General features: G+C 54.3%; 1 protein-coding gene across 2 annotated transcripts; it reads right to left on the bottom strand.

Moving 5' to 3' along the window:
* Window positions 1-1638: 1638 nt before the first annotated feature.
* Window positions 1639-14370, bottom strand: SLC6A7 (solute carrier family 6 member 7). Of its 2 annotated transcripts, XM_071758618.1 has the most exons (14): window positions 14138-14370; window positions 9164-9344; window positions 8652-8783; window positions 7845-8079; window positions 7251-7389; window positions 6833-6967; window positions 6064-6167; window positions 5356-5480; window positions 4907-5019; window positions 4693-4824; window positions 4221-4320; window positions 3781-3881; window positions 3405-3572; window positions 1639-3009 (listed from the first exon to the last, which is right to left on the bottom strand). In XM_071758618.1, exons 1-14 carry the CDS (start codon window positions 14168-14170, stop codon window positions 2803-2805), a joined length of 1905 nt encoding a protein of 634 aa, XP_071614719.1. In that variant the 5' UTR covers window positions 14171-14370; the 3' UTR covers window positions 1639-2802. The 2 variants fall into 2 exon arrangements, with proteins under 2 accessions (XP_071614719.1, XP_071614718.1); XM_071758617.1 differs by lacking the exon at window positions 14138-14370 and having other exon boundaries at window positions 2726-3009; window positions 9164-9540.
* Between the last annotated feature and the right edge of the window lie 1501 nt (window positions 14371-15871).

Genomic DNA, 15871 nt, shown 5'->3' with positions numbered 1-15871 from the left:
CTGGGATCGAGCCTTGGGCAGTGGGTGCTTTCCTCCTGCCTGCAGGATGCTGGCACCCTGCGCAGGGACTGTCCCTGGCCACCAGCATCACCAGGGCTGCAGGAGAGCTTAATGTCACCCCTGGACCTGGCTCATCCCAACGTGTCCCTTTTCCCAGGGACAGGGGTCCCGCAAGCATCCGGGAGACCCCCTGAGCTGCCGGGGGTTGGGGGGCAGGAGGGTCACAGCTGTCCTGGGCATCTGGGAGAGGTTTGGGGGAGCTGGTGCTGCAGGAGACAGGACACAGAACCCCCCGAGCCCAGGATGGATTTGGGCCCTGTCGGTCTCGGCCAGTGCAGGCAGGATGGTCCCCTGGGGGAGCCGGGGACGGGCTATGACAATCCCTGCCCCGCACACTTCGGTGCCAGCCGCCGTCCTGCTGCTCCCGGGGGTGTCCCCGTCGCCCCCCTGCGCTGCCATGAGGCTCAGCCCCAGCAGGTGTCAGCACCAGACCGCTCCTGCCACCGCTGTCACCTCTGTCCTCGGTGTCCCCTCCCCGCTGGCAGCTCAGATCCCCATCACATCCCCGGTGTGGTCTCCGTTCCCTCCTTCCCATCGCTCTGCCACGAAACATCATTGGCAGCAACTGCCAGGGGAGAGCCCAGAGCACCCCGGGATTACAGCAGGGATTTGGGGAATGTGGCCAGACTCCAGGCAGGTGGGAAAAGGACAGAGAGGTGCTGACACTGGACCAGCTCGATCAGCCCCAGGCACCTCCATGTCTGTGCAGTGGGGAAGGTGTCAGGATCTCCAGGATGCTCTGGCACATCGTGATATCACGAACCACCTGACTCCATCACACCTTGCAGATCCCCCCGTGTGGCCCTCCCAGGGCCCACCCAGCCTGGGCTCCCCAGCCAGCACCCACAGCAGTGGCTGGGAAACACCGTGACCTCCCGAGGCCTCCTGCTCAGTAAATAGTGTCAAGGTTAGAGCGAGGGATTCATTGGGGCCATAAATGTTTATGGCAGGCCCTCCCCGCTCCACAGCCGCCACGGCCTCAACTTTCCATCAGAGACACTTTTATGGCTGCCCTCTAATGATTAACCCAGGAGCCAGCAGCCAAAGGTGTTCTGCAGCATGGTGGTGCTGCCAGAGCCCCGTGGGCCCGGGGAAGCTGGGGCTGGGGCACCCTCATCATCCCCAGGGGTTGCAGCCAGAGTGGGGAGGATGTGGAATCACATCCTTCAGTGGTCCTGCAGGGAAAGGGAAGGGCAGAGCTGGCCAGGGAGAGAGCTCAGCATCCCCAAGCATGGAGAGGTGGGCAGGCAGGAGGAGAAGGTGTTGGAGCTGGTTCTATGCTCTCAGAGTGGCAAAGGCAATAATTAAATATCCTCCACCACAGGGAAGGGTTGTTAAGGAAATCCACAGCCTTGTGCCAGGATTCACCCTGGAAGCTCAGCTCACAGAGATGCCCCCACAGGTCTGTGTGGCCGATGGAGTTAATAGCCCAGCACACTCTGGCCACACACATAATACAGACACAAACTCTGATTTTTCAGCTTGTCCTGGGGTTTTGGCTTCTACCTGAAAAGCCCCCCTAGACATGCTCTTCTCGCATGCTGAGAACCACCCCTAATAACCCACACAGAGACTGTGTCACACACTGCTTTTTAATGACAAGTACATGGGAAAAGGTGCACACAACACCAAAGTGATGGGGACTGGCAGCATTGAGTCCAAACAGCCCCATCCAGCAGCTCACTGCCCACCTTCCCCCCAACCAGCAGCATGGGCAGGAGATGGGGTGTCTGGGACACAGACCCCAGGCTGAGCTACCACAAAATCAGACGCAGGCTTTGAAACCCAGCCCTTCACCTTTCCCAGGGAAAAGCAGCACCCAGGGCCAGGGACAGCCATCAGATTCCCCTGGGGGATGTACCCAGGTCTTCTGTGGCATTGGGGTCCAGCTGAGACCTGTCCCTAAGCTCCTGCACACATGGAGAAGAGGTCATCCAGCCTCACCCCTTCCTTCATCTTGCCCCAGCCCTTCCAGGCACCACAGGGAAGAGCTGCAGTCACCCACTGAGGTCCCTGGGGGATCTACAACCTTGGAAAGGCCCGAGCTGGTTTGTTTGTAAAGCTTTTTTTTTTTTCTTTCTTTTTTTTTTTTTTTTTCATCTTCTAATTGTTTTCCTCTCTCTGCCTTATTAGGTCAGGTTGCTTTATCAGGACACTGCTGTGTGCTGGTTTAGCTGGAGCACCTCTGCATGAGCAGAGCCCACCAGCACGCTCTGTCCTTGGGGGATGGAGGATATTACAGCCCTTTCTCACACATGTTTGTGGATTACTGGAGTTAAACAAACACGAGCAGAGAACAGACTAACACTGAAGACCTTCCCCTTCTCCCCATCTCTTGCAGCCTGAGCATTTCAACAGCCTGAAATATCCCAGCAGCCTCAGCATCCCTGTGTGGGGAGGGCAGGGCTGGGGCCAAGGGTGGGATTTGGACAACCTGGACACTTGCACCAGACACTTGTCATACACACACAGACTTGTCACACAGCTTGTCACACTGAACAGGAACACGGCGGGAGCACCGGGACAGGCAGCAGCTCCGTCTTGGTGGGGGCCAGGAGGGTGGTGAGGAGGCTGGCAAAAACCCACCCCAAGCCATCCTGAAGTGCTGCAGTGCAGTCTGTGCAAAGTAGGGGGTGGTGTGTGTGTGTGTGTGAGTGAGTGTGTGTGTGTGTGAGTGAGTGTGTGTGTGTGTGTGAGTGTGTGTGTGAGCCCCTCCCACAGCCCGCGGGGCACCGGGTCCCCTCACATCATGGACTCTTCCTCCTCTATCTCCCGGTCCACCTCGATGGCTGTGTTCTCAAAGCTGGTGATGCCCCCGTATTTCCTCATGTGGACCATCAGTGGCTTGGGGGACTGGCTGCCTGCCAGGCTTGCCACGTACATCCCGGTCCGGTTCTCCTCCATGGAGGGGCCCCAGTCCATGGCGGGCCGGCTGGCTTGCTGGACTCGCTGCCGGGAGACAGGCAGAGGAAGCACGGGCACCCTGCACCTGAAACCCCCCTCCCCCAACAGCTCACCCCCTGCTCTCAGAGGACAGCCCCAGGGACTGGAAAAGCTCCCCCTGTGGATGGGATGGTGCCCAAAGCTTGTCCTGGAGGTTTTTGGGAAGTGAGAGGGGTGGGATGCCCTTGGGAAGCAGAGTGATTCAGCACCTGCTTGGATGGAGATGCCCCGGGACACACATCCCTCACACCATGTGGGCAGCAAGAAGGGATGGGGACACAAATCCAGGAAAGAGAATCCAGAAATTGCAGAAGCAAAAGGCTCAGCAGGGGTTCATGGTCACCCACACTCACACACACTTGGGGTGCTCCCCAGCAATGCCAGGCCCAAAAAGCTCCTACCTCCCACAGCGTCCCTTCTTCTTGGAGCACAGCCACCACCATGCCCACAGGAATCATCAGGCAGGAGAGGACTCCCATGAGGATGCCCAAGACCTCAGCCCAGGTGGGGAAGCGGTAGCTGCCGTACTCAGAGGGCTGGTACTTGACAATGTTGTACACCAGCAGAGCCTGCAGGATGGGAAGAAAGTGAGAACAGTCTGGAGCCTTCTGAAGGTATCATGCTCCAAAAAAAAAAAGGCCTGGAGATGATGGAGAACTCCCAGCAAAATAAAAATGGTCCCTGGGGTTATGCCAGCAGAGTGACTCATTGCAAGGAAGGGCACCCAGGGATGTTGGCACCACTGCAGCTCCCCAGCATCTCATGTGGAGCAGTTACCATCATCGTGGCAGGAGACAGGACCATCCAGCAGGCTCTGAAGTAGAACCCTGGTTGGAAGCCCAACATCATGTGGACATCTCGGCAGAATCTTTTCATGCCTGAAAGGAATGAAGGAGTGGGACTCAGAAGCTGTGATCACTTCTCCCCAGAGCCAGGTGCCTGTAACAGGCTGCTCTGAACCCACCAAAAGCAGTGGTTTGCACCTTCTACAGCAAAGTCTCCCCCCTCCTAGCTGGAAGATGGAGGAAGGTGCTGTCTGAGGGACCAGGCTCAACACTCCAAGTATCTTTGGGGGGGTGGCCTGATGGCCAAGTGATGGCCAAGAAGAAACAAGTGGTTGAAGCAGAGGTGTTTCATGCTATGTTGTGAGGCTGTTGGCTCCCCTACCCTCTAAACCCCTCTCATACTGACATCCTGCCCTTCCCTGTGTCCCTTACCATAGACACGTGTCACCACGAGGCAGGTGGTGATCACCACCACCATGAGACCAAAGCCAGCACAGTAGTCATCCAGTAGGACCAGCCAGTACATCCCACCCTGTGGAGGCAAAGTACAGTGGCCAGCATCTCCAGGACCATCACCACAATGAACCCCAACCCATGTCCTCCCATGTCCTGAGGACACATCCTCTTAGCCTCTTTGTGGGCACTGGGGAAAACAAAGGTCAGGTACCCTGGGGAGACGTCACTCGCCTTCTGGGGTTGGTGCAGGGACAGGAATAATGCTGTGTCACTTCCCTTATCCCTCCATCCCAACTCCAGGAAGCCCAGGCTCACCCATCATCTCTCTTCCACTTCATTAACTGATGTGAACACACACACGTCCCTGCAAACTTGACCCCTGCCCTAAGCACTCCCTAAAATGAGGCCCCGGTTGGTGCCCGTGACACATCCAGCCCCACACTCTTACCTCTGTGGTGAGGATGAGCCCCATCAAGAAGAGGGCAATGCAGATGACAGCTGAGAAAGAAGCTTTCTTTGGCCTCAGGTAGTAGGGAAATTCATCTGTCACTGCTGTGACGATGGTCTCCATGAAGGCAAACTGCACCCAAAGGAGAAAAGGGTCCCCTGAGCCCCCCAGGCTGCCTGGGCACCGTGGTGAGCTTGGTGGGCTCTGTCCTTACCTGGCTGTCCAGTCCCAGGGTTAACAGCATGAAGAAGAACAGGAAAGACCAGAATGGAGAAAGGGGGAGCATTGTCATGGCCTGGGGGTACACCACAAAAGCCAGGCCAGGGCCTAGGGGAGGCAAAGGACAGCAGGGTGAAAAGGAGGTGACAGTGCTGGCCACGGAGGGGTGGGTGGAGTGGCATCACAGCAGGGACCTGTTTGGGCTCTTGCAAGATGGTCAGGAGGGTGGAGAGGTTCAGGAGAACCAGCCTGCTCCTTGCTCAGACCTTTATTTGATATCACTCGGTGCTGTTCAAAGTCTGAATGGCAGGAGAATATCCCCCCCCTTCCCTCCCCCCTTCAGCCCTGATACTGACACCCCTGGAAGTCTTCCTTCTGGAAGAGATGCTCCACAGCACACCTGGGGCAGAGAGTGAAGGAGAAAAGGTCTTTGTTTGGCCTCACCTGCTTTTGCCACCTGGTTAACAGGTACCCCGAGCTCCTGGGACATGTATCCCAAAACAGAGAAGATTGCAAATCCTGCCAGGATGCTGGTGATGGCGTTGCCCAGGGTCACTATGAAGGTGTCCCTGTGGAGAAGAGAAAAGACTCTCTGAACTTGCCCACTCCTTCCCAGCTCACACCAGTGCACAGTGGCCTTGCCAGCCCTGGGTGCCACAGTAAAGTGACCCAGAGCAGTTTTCCTCCAGGACATCTCTAGGTATGTACTTTCTGTGTGCAAAAGGAGCACTTATCTCATGGCATGGGTTATTTTGGGGTTCCTCCCAAGCTTCCTTTCCCCAGTCAAAGGGATCAGCCCAAATGTCCCATACCCAGACTCCTCTCTCTGCTGGTGACCTGCAGCTCATGCTCAGGATGGGACAAACACACAAAACCATCCTCAAATACCCTCATCCTTCAGCCTGCATCCTGCGGCCCAAAATTTCTGTGTTAGGCACAGTGTCTTGATGCATAGGAGAATTTTTTGCCACAAATCCTTCTGTCTTGCTTGAGCCCATGCACATGGCCAGGTACCTGTAAGGTGCTTGGGCAAGGAGCAGCACAGGGTGACCAGCTGCATCCTGTGCTTCTGCCAGCCTTGAACCCACCAGCTGAGCTTTTCATGGCCCCCCCTTAGCCCGTGATGTTCACAAAACAGCGACTGGCTCCCACCTGTAGATATTCTGATGGAAGGTGTTGTACGAGGCAAAGGTGAGGAGGCCCCCAAAGCCTACCCCAAGGGAGTAGAAAATCTGCAGGGCTGCCTCAATCCACACCTGGGGGAAGGAAACAGGTCTGAGGAGAGCAGGGGTTTGGAAACTTCCTCCAGAGGAACGTGAAGTTGGAAATACACTTCTCCAGAGCCCCCAGCATGTCTTCTCCAGGCATCCAAAGCCATTGGGGTCTTTACCTTTCCTTGCCCACAACCTCACCATGTTTGGTGGATCATCTGGGTAGGGAAGGGCTAATAAGAGCATTTTAGAGCCAGCCCAGCAAGGCATTAAACACCCTTGTAAAACTGGGTGCTCTCTGCTACCAGCACTGCTGCCCCAAGGAACCTCCTCTCTCAAAACACCAAAAATCCAGAGCAGGCAGATCCACCACAGACACCCAACACCACCCCCAGCCTGTCACAGGGGCTGGGCCAATTCTGCCCACGGTCCTGGTACCCAGGGGATGTGGTGAGCACACCATCACCTGCACAACCAGACAGAAACAGGTATGGGACTCGGACAGCTGGGAAGAGCAGTGTGGACAAGGTGTCGAGCAAAGACAGATTGCTGAAAGGCAAATACTTGTGATCTGGGAGGACTCTGAGTCAGTGAGTGGCCAGAAAAGGTCTGGGAACCACCCGGGGAACCACCTCTGCTGCATGCTGGGGGTGGATGCAGAAGGTTCATTTTTTTTTTGTCTTGAACAAGTGGAATGAGATCCTGCTCACCTTGGAAGACAACAAGTGATCAAACTGGGGTGTGAGGTAAAACTGGATCCCCTTCCAGGCCCCCTCCAAAGTCACCCCACGAATGAGCAGCATCACCAGGATGAGGTATGGGAAGGTGGCAGTGAAGTACACGACCTGTGGGAGAGTAGAACCAGCTGGGAGAGCCGGGAAAGGGAGCACAGAAGGAATATTCCACCCCAGCCCTGTCCATGGGATGGGACACTGCATCATCTGGCATCTCCCTGCAGAACTGAGGGGTCCTTGGTATGCAAGGGGACCATGGTGCCAACCCAGTCAGTGTCCAGGTGTGCAACCCCCCCCTGGCATGGCTCATGTCCAGCTGGTGCTGTCTGTGGGTCTCAGTGTACCAGATGTGCAGAGAACCACAGGCAACCAAAAGAGTGGGCCCAGCCTTTACCTTGCCTGAGGATTTGACTCCCTTCAGGATGCACAGATAGACAATAGTCCAAGAGAGGAGCAAGCACAGACACAAGTTCCAGCGGATCATCCCAGGATCCCCGATCCCAGAGCTCCCTTGGATGTGCAGGACGTACCGGCTGGGGAGAGAGGAGAAACACCAGTGAGTAGCCACAGGGATCCCCCATCTTCTTATAGATAGAAACCCTGAGCCCCAGCAAAACCCAACCTTGACAAAAATCCCAGCAATGAGAGAGCAGCGAGGGGCTGGTGGGTATTTGCCAGGGCAAGGGGAGCAGTTGGTGTGATTTCTCCAGCAGGCACTGAGACCCCAGAGGGGATGGCTGCATCTTGAGAGAAAATTCCCAGCAGCTTCCAGGCATGGGACTGCATTTCATCCTAAGATATCTCCAGATCACTTCCCACATCCTAGCAACGTTGATCCCAATGGCTAAACTGAGATATCACCCACAGCTGACCACAAGAGCCCACCCACAGTGCCTGTGAGTCACAGACCTTCCCCCTTCATCCCATCCCCATCCTCTCCCTGGTTGGGTGCCAACCATGTCCCCAGAGCCTGCTCAGACCTCTTTACCTCCAGTACTCCTCACTGGGGCTGACGGTGTTGGTGATGTTGACGGGGAAGGTGTTGTTCCCCGCCTTGATGAGGTGGTGGTCCAGGCACAGGTCAGTGTTCCACCAGTTGCCACAGTGCTGCCAGGGCAAGTCGCTTGTGAGAGATGCAAAGAGGTAGAAGAGAACATAAGCAATGATCATATTGTAGTAAATGGCCACCAGGGAGACGATGAGGATCGTGCCCATGCCAACGCCTGGAGGAAGGAGAGGGTAAAGAAGGAATGAGCCATCTCTCCAGAGAGGAACCAGCCAAAACCAGGGTTAGGCACTGGGTCTCAGCAGCCACGTGTTTAACCAGTCAGAGGTTCACCTCAGGGGGAAGCCTCTTACTGCCATTGCACTCTCCAGACATGTCTTCTCTGGACTGATGATCTATTGCATCACAGAGATGATTTTACTCCAACTTAATATTGAGACTAGAAGTATTTGACTTTATCATTTCGTTTTTTTAATGCTTTATTCTTACTTTTGTCTTTAACAGTCATTGCGCAGCTTTGGTTCTGCATTTTGTACACTAGCTGGCTTAATACTTTTCATACAGTTTCTAGAGCTGGTCCTGACACCCAGACCCTTCAAAGACTGACAGAGCTCATACACATCTTGCAGCTACTAAAAGAGTGGACCCAGAAGTCCAACCTGCTCCCTAGGATTTAACCTTTGGTTCTGACAGGAGCTTTAAGCATCACAGGACACTGCTGCTGGCCTGTGTCCTCACAAAACACTTCTTCCAGAGGCCCTACAGAAGCTCTGGACTTCACTCACGCACCTTTAAAGAGAGGGCTTATCTTCCAGACAGCAAGTGGCCCCAGGCTGGAGAACTGGCCAAGAGACAGCTCCATGAAGAAGATGGGGATCCCACAGATGGCCAGCATGATGAAATAAGGAACCAAGAAAGCTCCTGCAAGAAGCAAGCAAAAAAAAAAATCCTGAATATAACACAGAACAAACACCTAAAGCCCAACTATGACAAGGAATAAAGTGCATTCAACATCTGTAGCCCTGAGGGTTCTACACAAAAATCTGGAGGACAGCAAGGGGCAGCAGCTCACCACTCATGCAGGAGCAAGGGGCAGTGGTTCACCCAGTTCTGTGCTTCCTCCCCACCCCCAATTCTCCATGCCCTATAGAAAGCATGGGGGCAGGAGGAGGCTTCACCCCACAAAAATAAATGCTTCTTTCCAGCTCCAAGAAGGGGAAGGGATTTCTCTTCAGAAGCACATCCCACCAACCCAGTTCAGTGAGGGGCAGATGTGGTCATTCTAGAGGATTCCTGAGTACCTCCTCCATTGGTGTAAGCCCTGTAGGGGAACCTCCAGACGTTTCCAAGGCCCACACAGTATCCGATGCAGGAGAGGAGGAAATCCAGCCGCCCTGTCCAGTTCCCTCTGTCTTCTGGGCACTCGGAGCCCACGTCCCCTTCCTGGCTGCTGGGGCTCACCAGGAGCTCTGGAGTCACGGGCTGAGCAAGAGAGCAGGGCATGGGAGAGGGAGGGCCCAAGAGGGAGTTAAAACAGGGGATAAAGAGCAGGAGGAGGGATGGACCATGGGAGATCAGGTGTAAATTTGTGACCATAAATCACAGCTCTGACACTCATCCTTTGGGGACACCTGGTCCCAGCCACTCTTTGTGCACCACCCCAGTGGACAACCTACTCTGCTGCAAAGCAAGGGAAGGGGAGAGATAAAATTCCAAATGGCCAGAGCTCCCTGGGAAAAGGCAGGACAGCCCTGGTTCGCTCTGGGTGGGAAGGTAAGACACATTTTCACACCCCAGTTTCTCAAGAAATCCTTTCAAGGGACTGATATAAATTTCCTGATCTCCTGCAGAGCATGGACATGAAGAGAGCAGGGGAAGAACCACCACTGGTGTGCAAGGGAGTGCAACACCCCAGCCCCATGTGCCACCATGCTGGGCACTTCACTGCCATTAAATACTCCATGTGTTTTTCACACTTTTCCAACTACCAGAAGCCTACACTAGTGGGGAGGTAGCATCTCACACCCAGTTGTCCCTGCTGAGACAGCTCCTTCCAGCTTCCCTAATCTGCCCTGGATCAGAGAGGCACAGGCAGCTCTTCATCAGAGAGGGGGTTAACAGTGTGCTCAGAGCCTGCAGCAGACCCTGTCCCCAGGAGACCAGAGCTGGATGGCTAACAGAGCCCAGGGGAGGTGGCAGCCACCTCCTCTCCTCCTCCACTCCGGCCAGGATGAAGGACGCTCCTGCTGCTGGTTCCCATGGAGACAGGGAGATGGGCAGACGTGGCTGCAGCTCCCACCATTAGCAGGGTGCACCCCACTCCTCCACCTGCCAGCACCCCAATACTGCCAGTAAGCTGTCCCCAAAGGCACTGAGGGCAGAAGCTGACCCATCCCCACCCTGCATGCAGACCCCTCAAGGGATGGGACCAGCTGTGACAAACCATTCCTAGAGTCAACCTGAAACAAACAGCCCCAGCAAAGGTGTTAAGCTAAAATCCACCACTTAAAGCCCATCCCTGGTGGATGCCAACATCACAAGTTGAGGGTCAGAAGAAAAAGCATCAAAAACACAAGCTGAAAAGTCAATATGTGACCCAAATATAACCCTGTTGCTATAAAACCGTTGCTACCTGGCAGCCCTCCTGCAGCTCTTCAGCACAGCTCCCCAGCTCAGCAACTTCTCCAAACCATGGTCGTGCCTGCTAATTAACCCAGCACAAACAGCAGGCATGGCCCACAGCAACCTGGGTTTGTGGGTGATGGACAGACTGCTCTACAACAGCCATCCCCAACCTTTATTCACCTGCTACAACCTGTATTCACAAAGGTCCCTGCCAGGTGGAGACAGGAGCTTTGGACCCATCACAATTCAGTCTTCCCCCAAAAATAGTTCCCAATCCATCACACTGTCTGGCAAGCTCTCACTTTCCAGGTTTGCACCATGAAAAAACAGCAAGTAGTGGAGCTGGGAGGTTATTAAAGCTTCCCAGCTAATTGCTGCACCTCTGCCTGAATCCTAAACAGCTGCAAGAAGGCACCAGTGGAGCTGTGTGATCTGATAAAGTGCAGGTGCACACCCATCAGATGTAACATGGAAATCATGTGGACACAGAAGCAACAAAAAGAGAAGAAAGGAAATCCAGGCTTTTTCCAAACAGTACCTGGCCCAGTGCCCACCTCAGTCACGTTCTCCAAAAGCCATGGGGTGTAGTTTGTCACCCCTGCCTTGGTGATGGCTCTTTGCCTTATCAGTATCTTTAGCTGGAGCTCTGCAGTTTAAATTTGGGACTCCAGGACAGAAAGCAGAGACTGCTCAGGAGTCAGATAGTACCCAAGGATGGTGACATTGTGGTCAGGGTGACACAAGGTGCAGGCAAGGGATGCTGCTGGAAAACCCACACAGAGGCTGCTCCATAACAGATACCCAAAAGTGCCCCAAAGAATTGCATTCCCAAAAAATCACAGAAAACCTGCTCTATTTTCCTGACTTAAAATGAACTAAAAAATGCAGCATTTAAAGATTCTAACCTATTTTTGTGGCAAAGAGCAGTGAGATGCACACCTCTTTGCTTCAGGCTGCTGGAAATCTCACATGCCAGCTCGATTCCAGCCCTTTTATTTTTTTTAGGATTAATGCTCCCTTTCAGCCTTTGTCATAATGGGAGTTTTCTTTTGCAGCAGCAGCTGAAGTGCTCTAGTGCTACGATATTGCTTCAGTGCTTTCCACCATCATCTGCCATCTTTCAACCCAGGCTCCTCTCTCACAGTCATAAACAGACAGGGACTAACAGCTCCCTTGGCAACAACATCCTCTTTGAACACAGCATCACTTTCCATTATTCACCAGAAGATGCTCCCAAAGAAGTCAGCAAAGCCAAGGTCAACCAGAAAAAAAAAAAGTACTTCAGTCTCTGCCAAGGAAATTGCCCTATGCTAATTATTTTTGGTAAACCAATTTACTTAAACCAGTAAAAAACTCATCTGCATCCATAAAAAGCCAACTAGATTAAAGTTTTTTTTTTTTTGCCGTATTTTCTCTCCACTCAAAGTGGCCTTGTGAGGTTATTTTGCCAGCGTTTTGTGCGTGGATAACAGGCTTTGATTGGGAGAAATGCCACTCCATGCCAGATTTCTCCCCTGTGGATCTGAGCCGTGTGTGAGCACAGCGTGTCTGCAAAGTCTGAGTCACTCCAGATTACCTCAAACTGCTCGTTAATCTCCTCGAGAGAAAAAAAAAAAAAAAAAAAAAAAAAAAAAAAAAAAAAAAAAAGCAGCAAACCAGCATAAAAATTAATTCAAATGTAATATCGCATCGAAAATGAAGTAAATAAAGCCCCTCGAAAGGCTGTGCTTAACCCGGGTTCCCCCAGCACATGCCAGGAGAGGGAGCAAGCGATGCTGGAGCCTGCACAGGGGAGCTGGGAAATTGCTGAGGCTGAAGCAAACTCATTACAGCGATGTCCTGAGTGCAAGGAGCACACAAAGCTGCAAATGCTTATGGTCTCTCATCTGAAGCACCTGGGGAAGGTTTGAGGCAGTGTGTGGCAGGCAGGGAAGGGCAGCAGCTCAGTCAGGAGGATGCTGCTTGCCAGCCTTGCCAGGTATAGGAAGGAGAAGCCCAAATCCTAGCTCCCACTGCTCGCCCCATGGGCTTTGGTCCATTTCGACCAAATAAACCCCCAAGCAAATAATCAAACAAATAAAAACCATCCTGGAAATACTATTCTGCAAAACTCAACCTGAAATCCTTAGAGGCCAAGAAAGGTCTTCTCTATTAAAAAGGAATTTCCATGTGTCTAAAACATGTCTGGTGAGAAGGCTTAAAACCCCCCAGCTCACCAATGGGAAGCAGATCCTAGTGAGAGGGAGAGGAGGGTGTGGGGGTCCTGGGGTGGGTGCTGCACCCAGAGCTGTGCAAACTCCTCCTGGCAAGCCCAATGCCAGCATCAGGCATGGTGGTCCCAAGGTGATGGGTGACTGCAAGCACCGGGTTCACCATCTGGAGCTCAGCAAGAGTACCTTTGGGTAATGAAAGACAGCAGGGCCCTGAGCAGCACTGGGAATGGAGAATATAACTCCAGGGGCATCTGCTTTCCATTGCAGCTGACTGCTGTGGGACTGAAGGAATTCCTGAATAAGTGTTAAACAGCAGAGGAATTCCAGTATCTCAGAAAGCCTTCGGTAGGAACAAAGGCAACTTTTAATGGGTCTTGCAGTCACAAAGTCATCTGAAAAAGCAATTCATAGGAAAGGGGGAGAGGGAAGGGCAAGATGATGCTTCCAAATGGCAGCAGAGAAAGGTAGGAAGTCCTAAGGCTGCCAGGGCCATCAGACAGCTGCTGGTTTCCACCAGGCCACTGCTGGCTCTTTTACGTCATGTCCTGCTATCCTCAGAATTTCCTGGCAGGGATGAACCTCTCCCAGGTTTTTGTTCATGTGAAGGCTGATGCAGGCTGGAGTTGCCCTGCCCTGTGTTTAGTGGGCACAGTTTGGCAGAGCTGAAGGGGCTCCCAGCCCTGGGGAGCTGACCGGGATAAGATGGGAAGGGCTGGCACACCAGCTGCATCAGCAGTGTGTCCCCATGCCACCCTATGCCACCCCACTCCACCATGTGCCCATATGGGATGGGCACAAGAAGGGGCTCAGTCCCCGAGGCAGGGGGGACAGGGGCTCAGAGAGCCTGGTGAGAGCAGAGCAGCAGAGGAGGGAACCCAGGATAGGAAAGCCTGAAAGATTGGTTTAGAAAGGGTTTCTAGCAGGGTATAAAAAGGACTCCAGAGCTCAGGGTCAAGCACCACCCAGATCCCTTTAAATCCTAGGGAGGGGGCAATTGGAGCTGCAGGTGGGAAAGGCAATGCCCAGCTCCCTGTGCTTGTCCTGGCGGGGGAGAACATCTCCTACCCCCCGAAGACAGGGCAGTCCCTGGGGGTGGTGGCAGCAGAGTCACAGGGGGGGGTCAGGTTGCCCACGGGTGCCCCCCCACAGCCCGTCCAGACCCCCCCGTGAACCCCGCCAGCAGCCCCGGCTGGAGGGAGGGAGGGAGAGATGGGGGGAGCAGGCAGCTGATTGCATCCAGGCAGGAGCAATCATTACAAAATGCCCCCCATCCCTCTCCCCACCATCCCGTTCCTGCCCCACGCACGCAGACTGCTCCCGGCAGTGCAAAATCTGCCGGCTGCACCCTGAGTGTCCCCGGGCAGGGAACGGCAGGGAGATGATGGCCACACCTTGTCCTCCCCGACTTGGGGGGGGACCCCGCTGCCCGGCTCTCACCTCCCGGAGATGCTGCTGCCGAATCTTCTTCATCCCAGAATCCTGTTGCTATGCGCTCCCCGCTCCGACTCTTTTTTCCTCTCTTTTTCTCCGCCGAGAGGGAGGGAGGGAAAGGGGGGAGCGGGCGAAGCGATGCCAGGGAAGGAGGGGGTGCCCCTGCCCTGCTGGGGGGGGGGAAGGGGGGAGCAGGGCTGGAGGAAAGGTTTGCCTGGAGTTGAGGATGGCTGAGCGCTGAGGAGGGAGGGAGGCGGGGGCGGCTCTGGGCACGCTGGAGAAGGGCTGTCTGTCAAAGGCACCCCTGCCGAGGGGGGGTCCGGGACCTCGGTCCCCCCTGCCAGGGCAGCAAGGAGGAACGGCTGCTGCCCTGTTCATGTCACGAATGCATCAGGTCTCCCTAGGGATGGAGCTGACTGCAGGCACCCTGCTGCTGGGCACCCTGGAGGTCACCAAAGGGGGGTGGCAGCGGTGCCAGGGCAGATGCCAGAAGCTCCCAGCATCTTTGTGTCTGGGTCTGAGCTGATTTTCCTACTGCAGGACACGGCTGGAGCCTGAGCAGTTGAGAAATGACATCTCCCTGTGCTGCCTGAGCCCAGTGCCCAGCCCAGGGGAGGGAGATGCTCAGTGGCCATCAATCCCTTTGGGAAGGACCTGGCAAAAGCAATCCTTGGGCAGGCTTCAAGGTGAGCAGCAAATCGTGGAGCACAGGTCATATCTCAAGAGTTCAGGCATCCCTGTTGAGTCAGAAGTGGGATTGTAACTGCCCAAGCCCCAGGGCCATGTGTGCATTTCCCTGTCATGACCAGACAAACCCCCAGTGAGGTGGCAGAGAGCTGACCTTGTAGCTTCAGGGTGGGAAATGTCCCCTGTGGGAACAAACCCAGCATGCCCAAGGTCAGTGTGATACCAGGAGAGCTGCTGTTTTCCTCAGGACCCACATTAATGCTTCTTTACCTTATTAATATCCTCTTGTCCTTCGCTTTCTCCCTGAAAAGTCCATCTGGGGGTGTGTGTCCCTTCTCCTTGCAAATGCCCTATGGTGCTCCAACCTGCCCCAGATCTGCAGGACTCAGGACTGAGCAGGCAGCAATGGGGACATGGAGAACTATTTCAAAGCTGGGACTGAGCAGACCCAGCCTGCCCTATGTGAGAGCAGATCCTCCTGACATTTAATGGCAGCCGTGCTCCTGCAGCCCTCCAAGCATTCCTGAAATTTTTTCCCAAAAGGAAACAGATCCTGAGGATAAAGATCCATTTCTGCAGAAGCCAACACGACGAAGTGGCTCAGTGTTTGCACAGTGGATTTTTCAGGGCTAACATTTACCCCGGGTTCCCAGTGGGAAAGGAGGAAGGAACAAACTATTATAACCCAAAAAACATCTTTTTTCACACATTCACAGCTTCCTCAAGCAAAACATCTTTGGGAATTTACACATCCAGGTTTTACCTGCCTTGGACTTACCCCATCACTCTTCTCCTACTGCGATGCTTGTGGGGAACACTGAGCCCAGGGCAGGGGACTGTGCCAGGCACTGTCCCAGCCCCATCCTTCCTGGTTGGGGCAGGGTGCTTTGTTTGCCTCCCACGCCTCTGTGATCTGGATCACCCCTTTGCCAGCACGTGTGTCTCCATCCCGATGGGATGCCAGGCAGCACCAGTGCTGCCCCCGCTGGGAGAAGGGAGGGCAGCACAGAAGCTGGGGACCATCCTTGCTCACCCCGCTGGGGCAGCCCACTC

The sequence above is a fragment of the Heliangelus exortis genome, chromosome 15 (assembly GCF_036169615.1).
Source record: "Heliangelus exortis chromosome 15, bHelExo1.hap1, whole genome shotgun sequence".
Classification (NCBI taxonomy): Eukaryota; Metazoa; Chordata; class Aves; order Apodiformes; family Trochilidae; genus Heliangelus; species Heliangelus exortis.
Note: the sequence above shows the minus strand (reverse complement) of the source record. Positions and strands in the feature narration are given on the sequence as shown.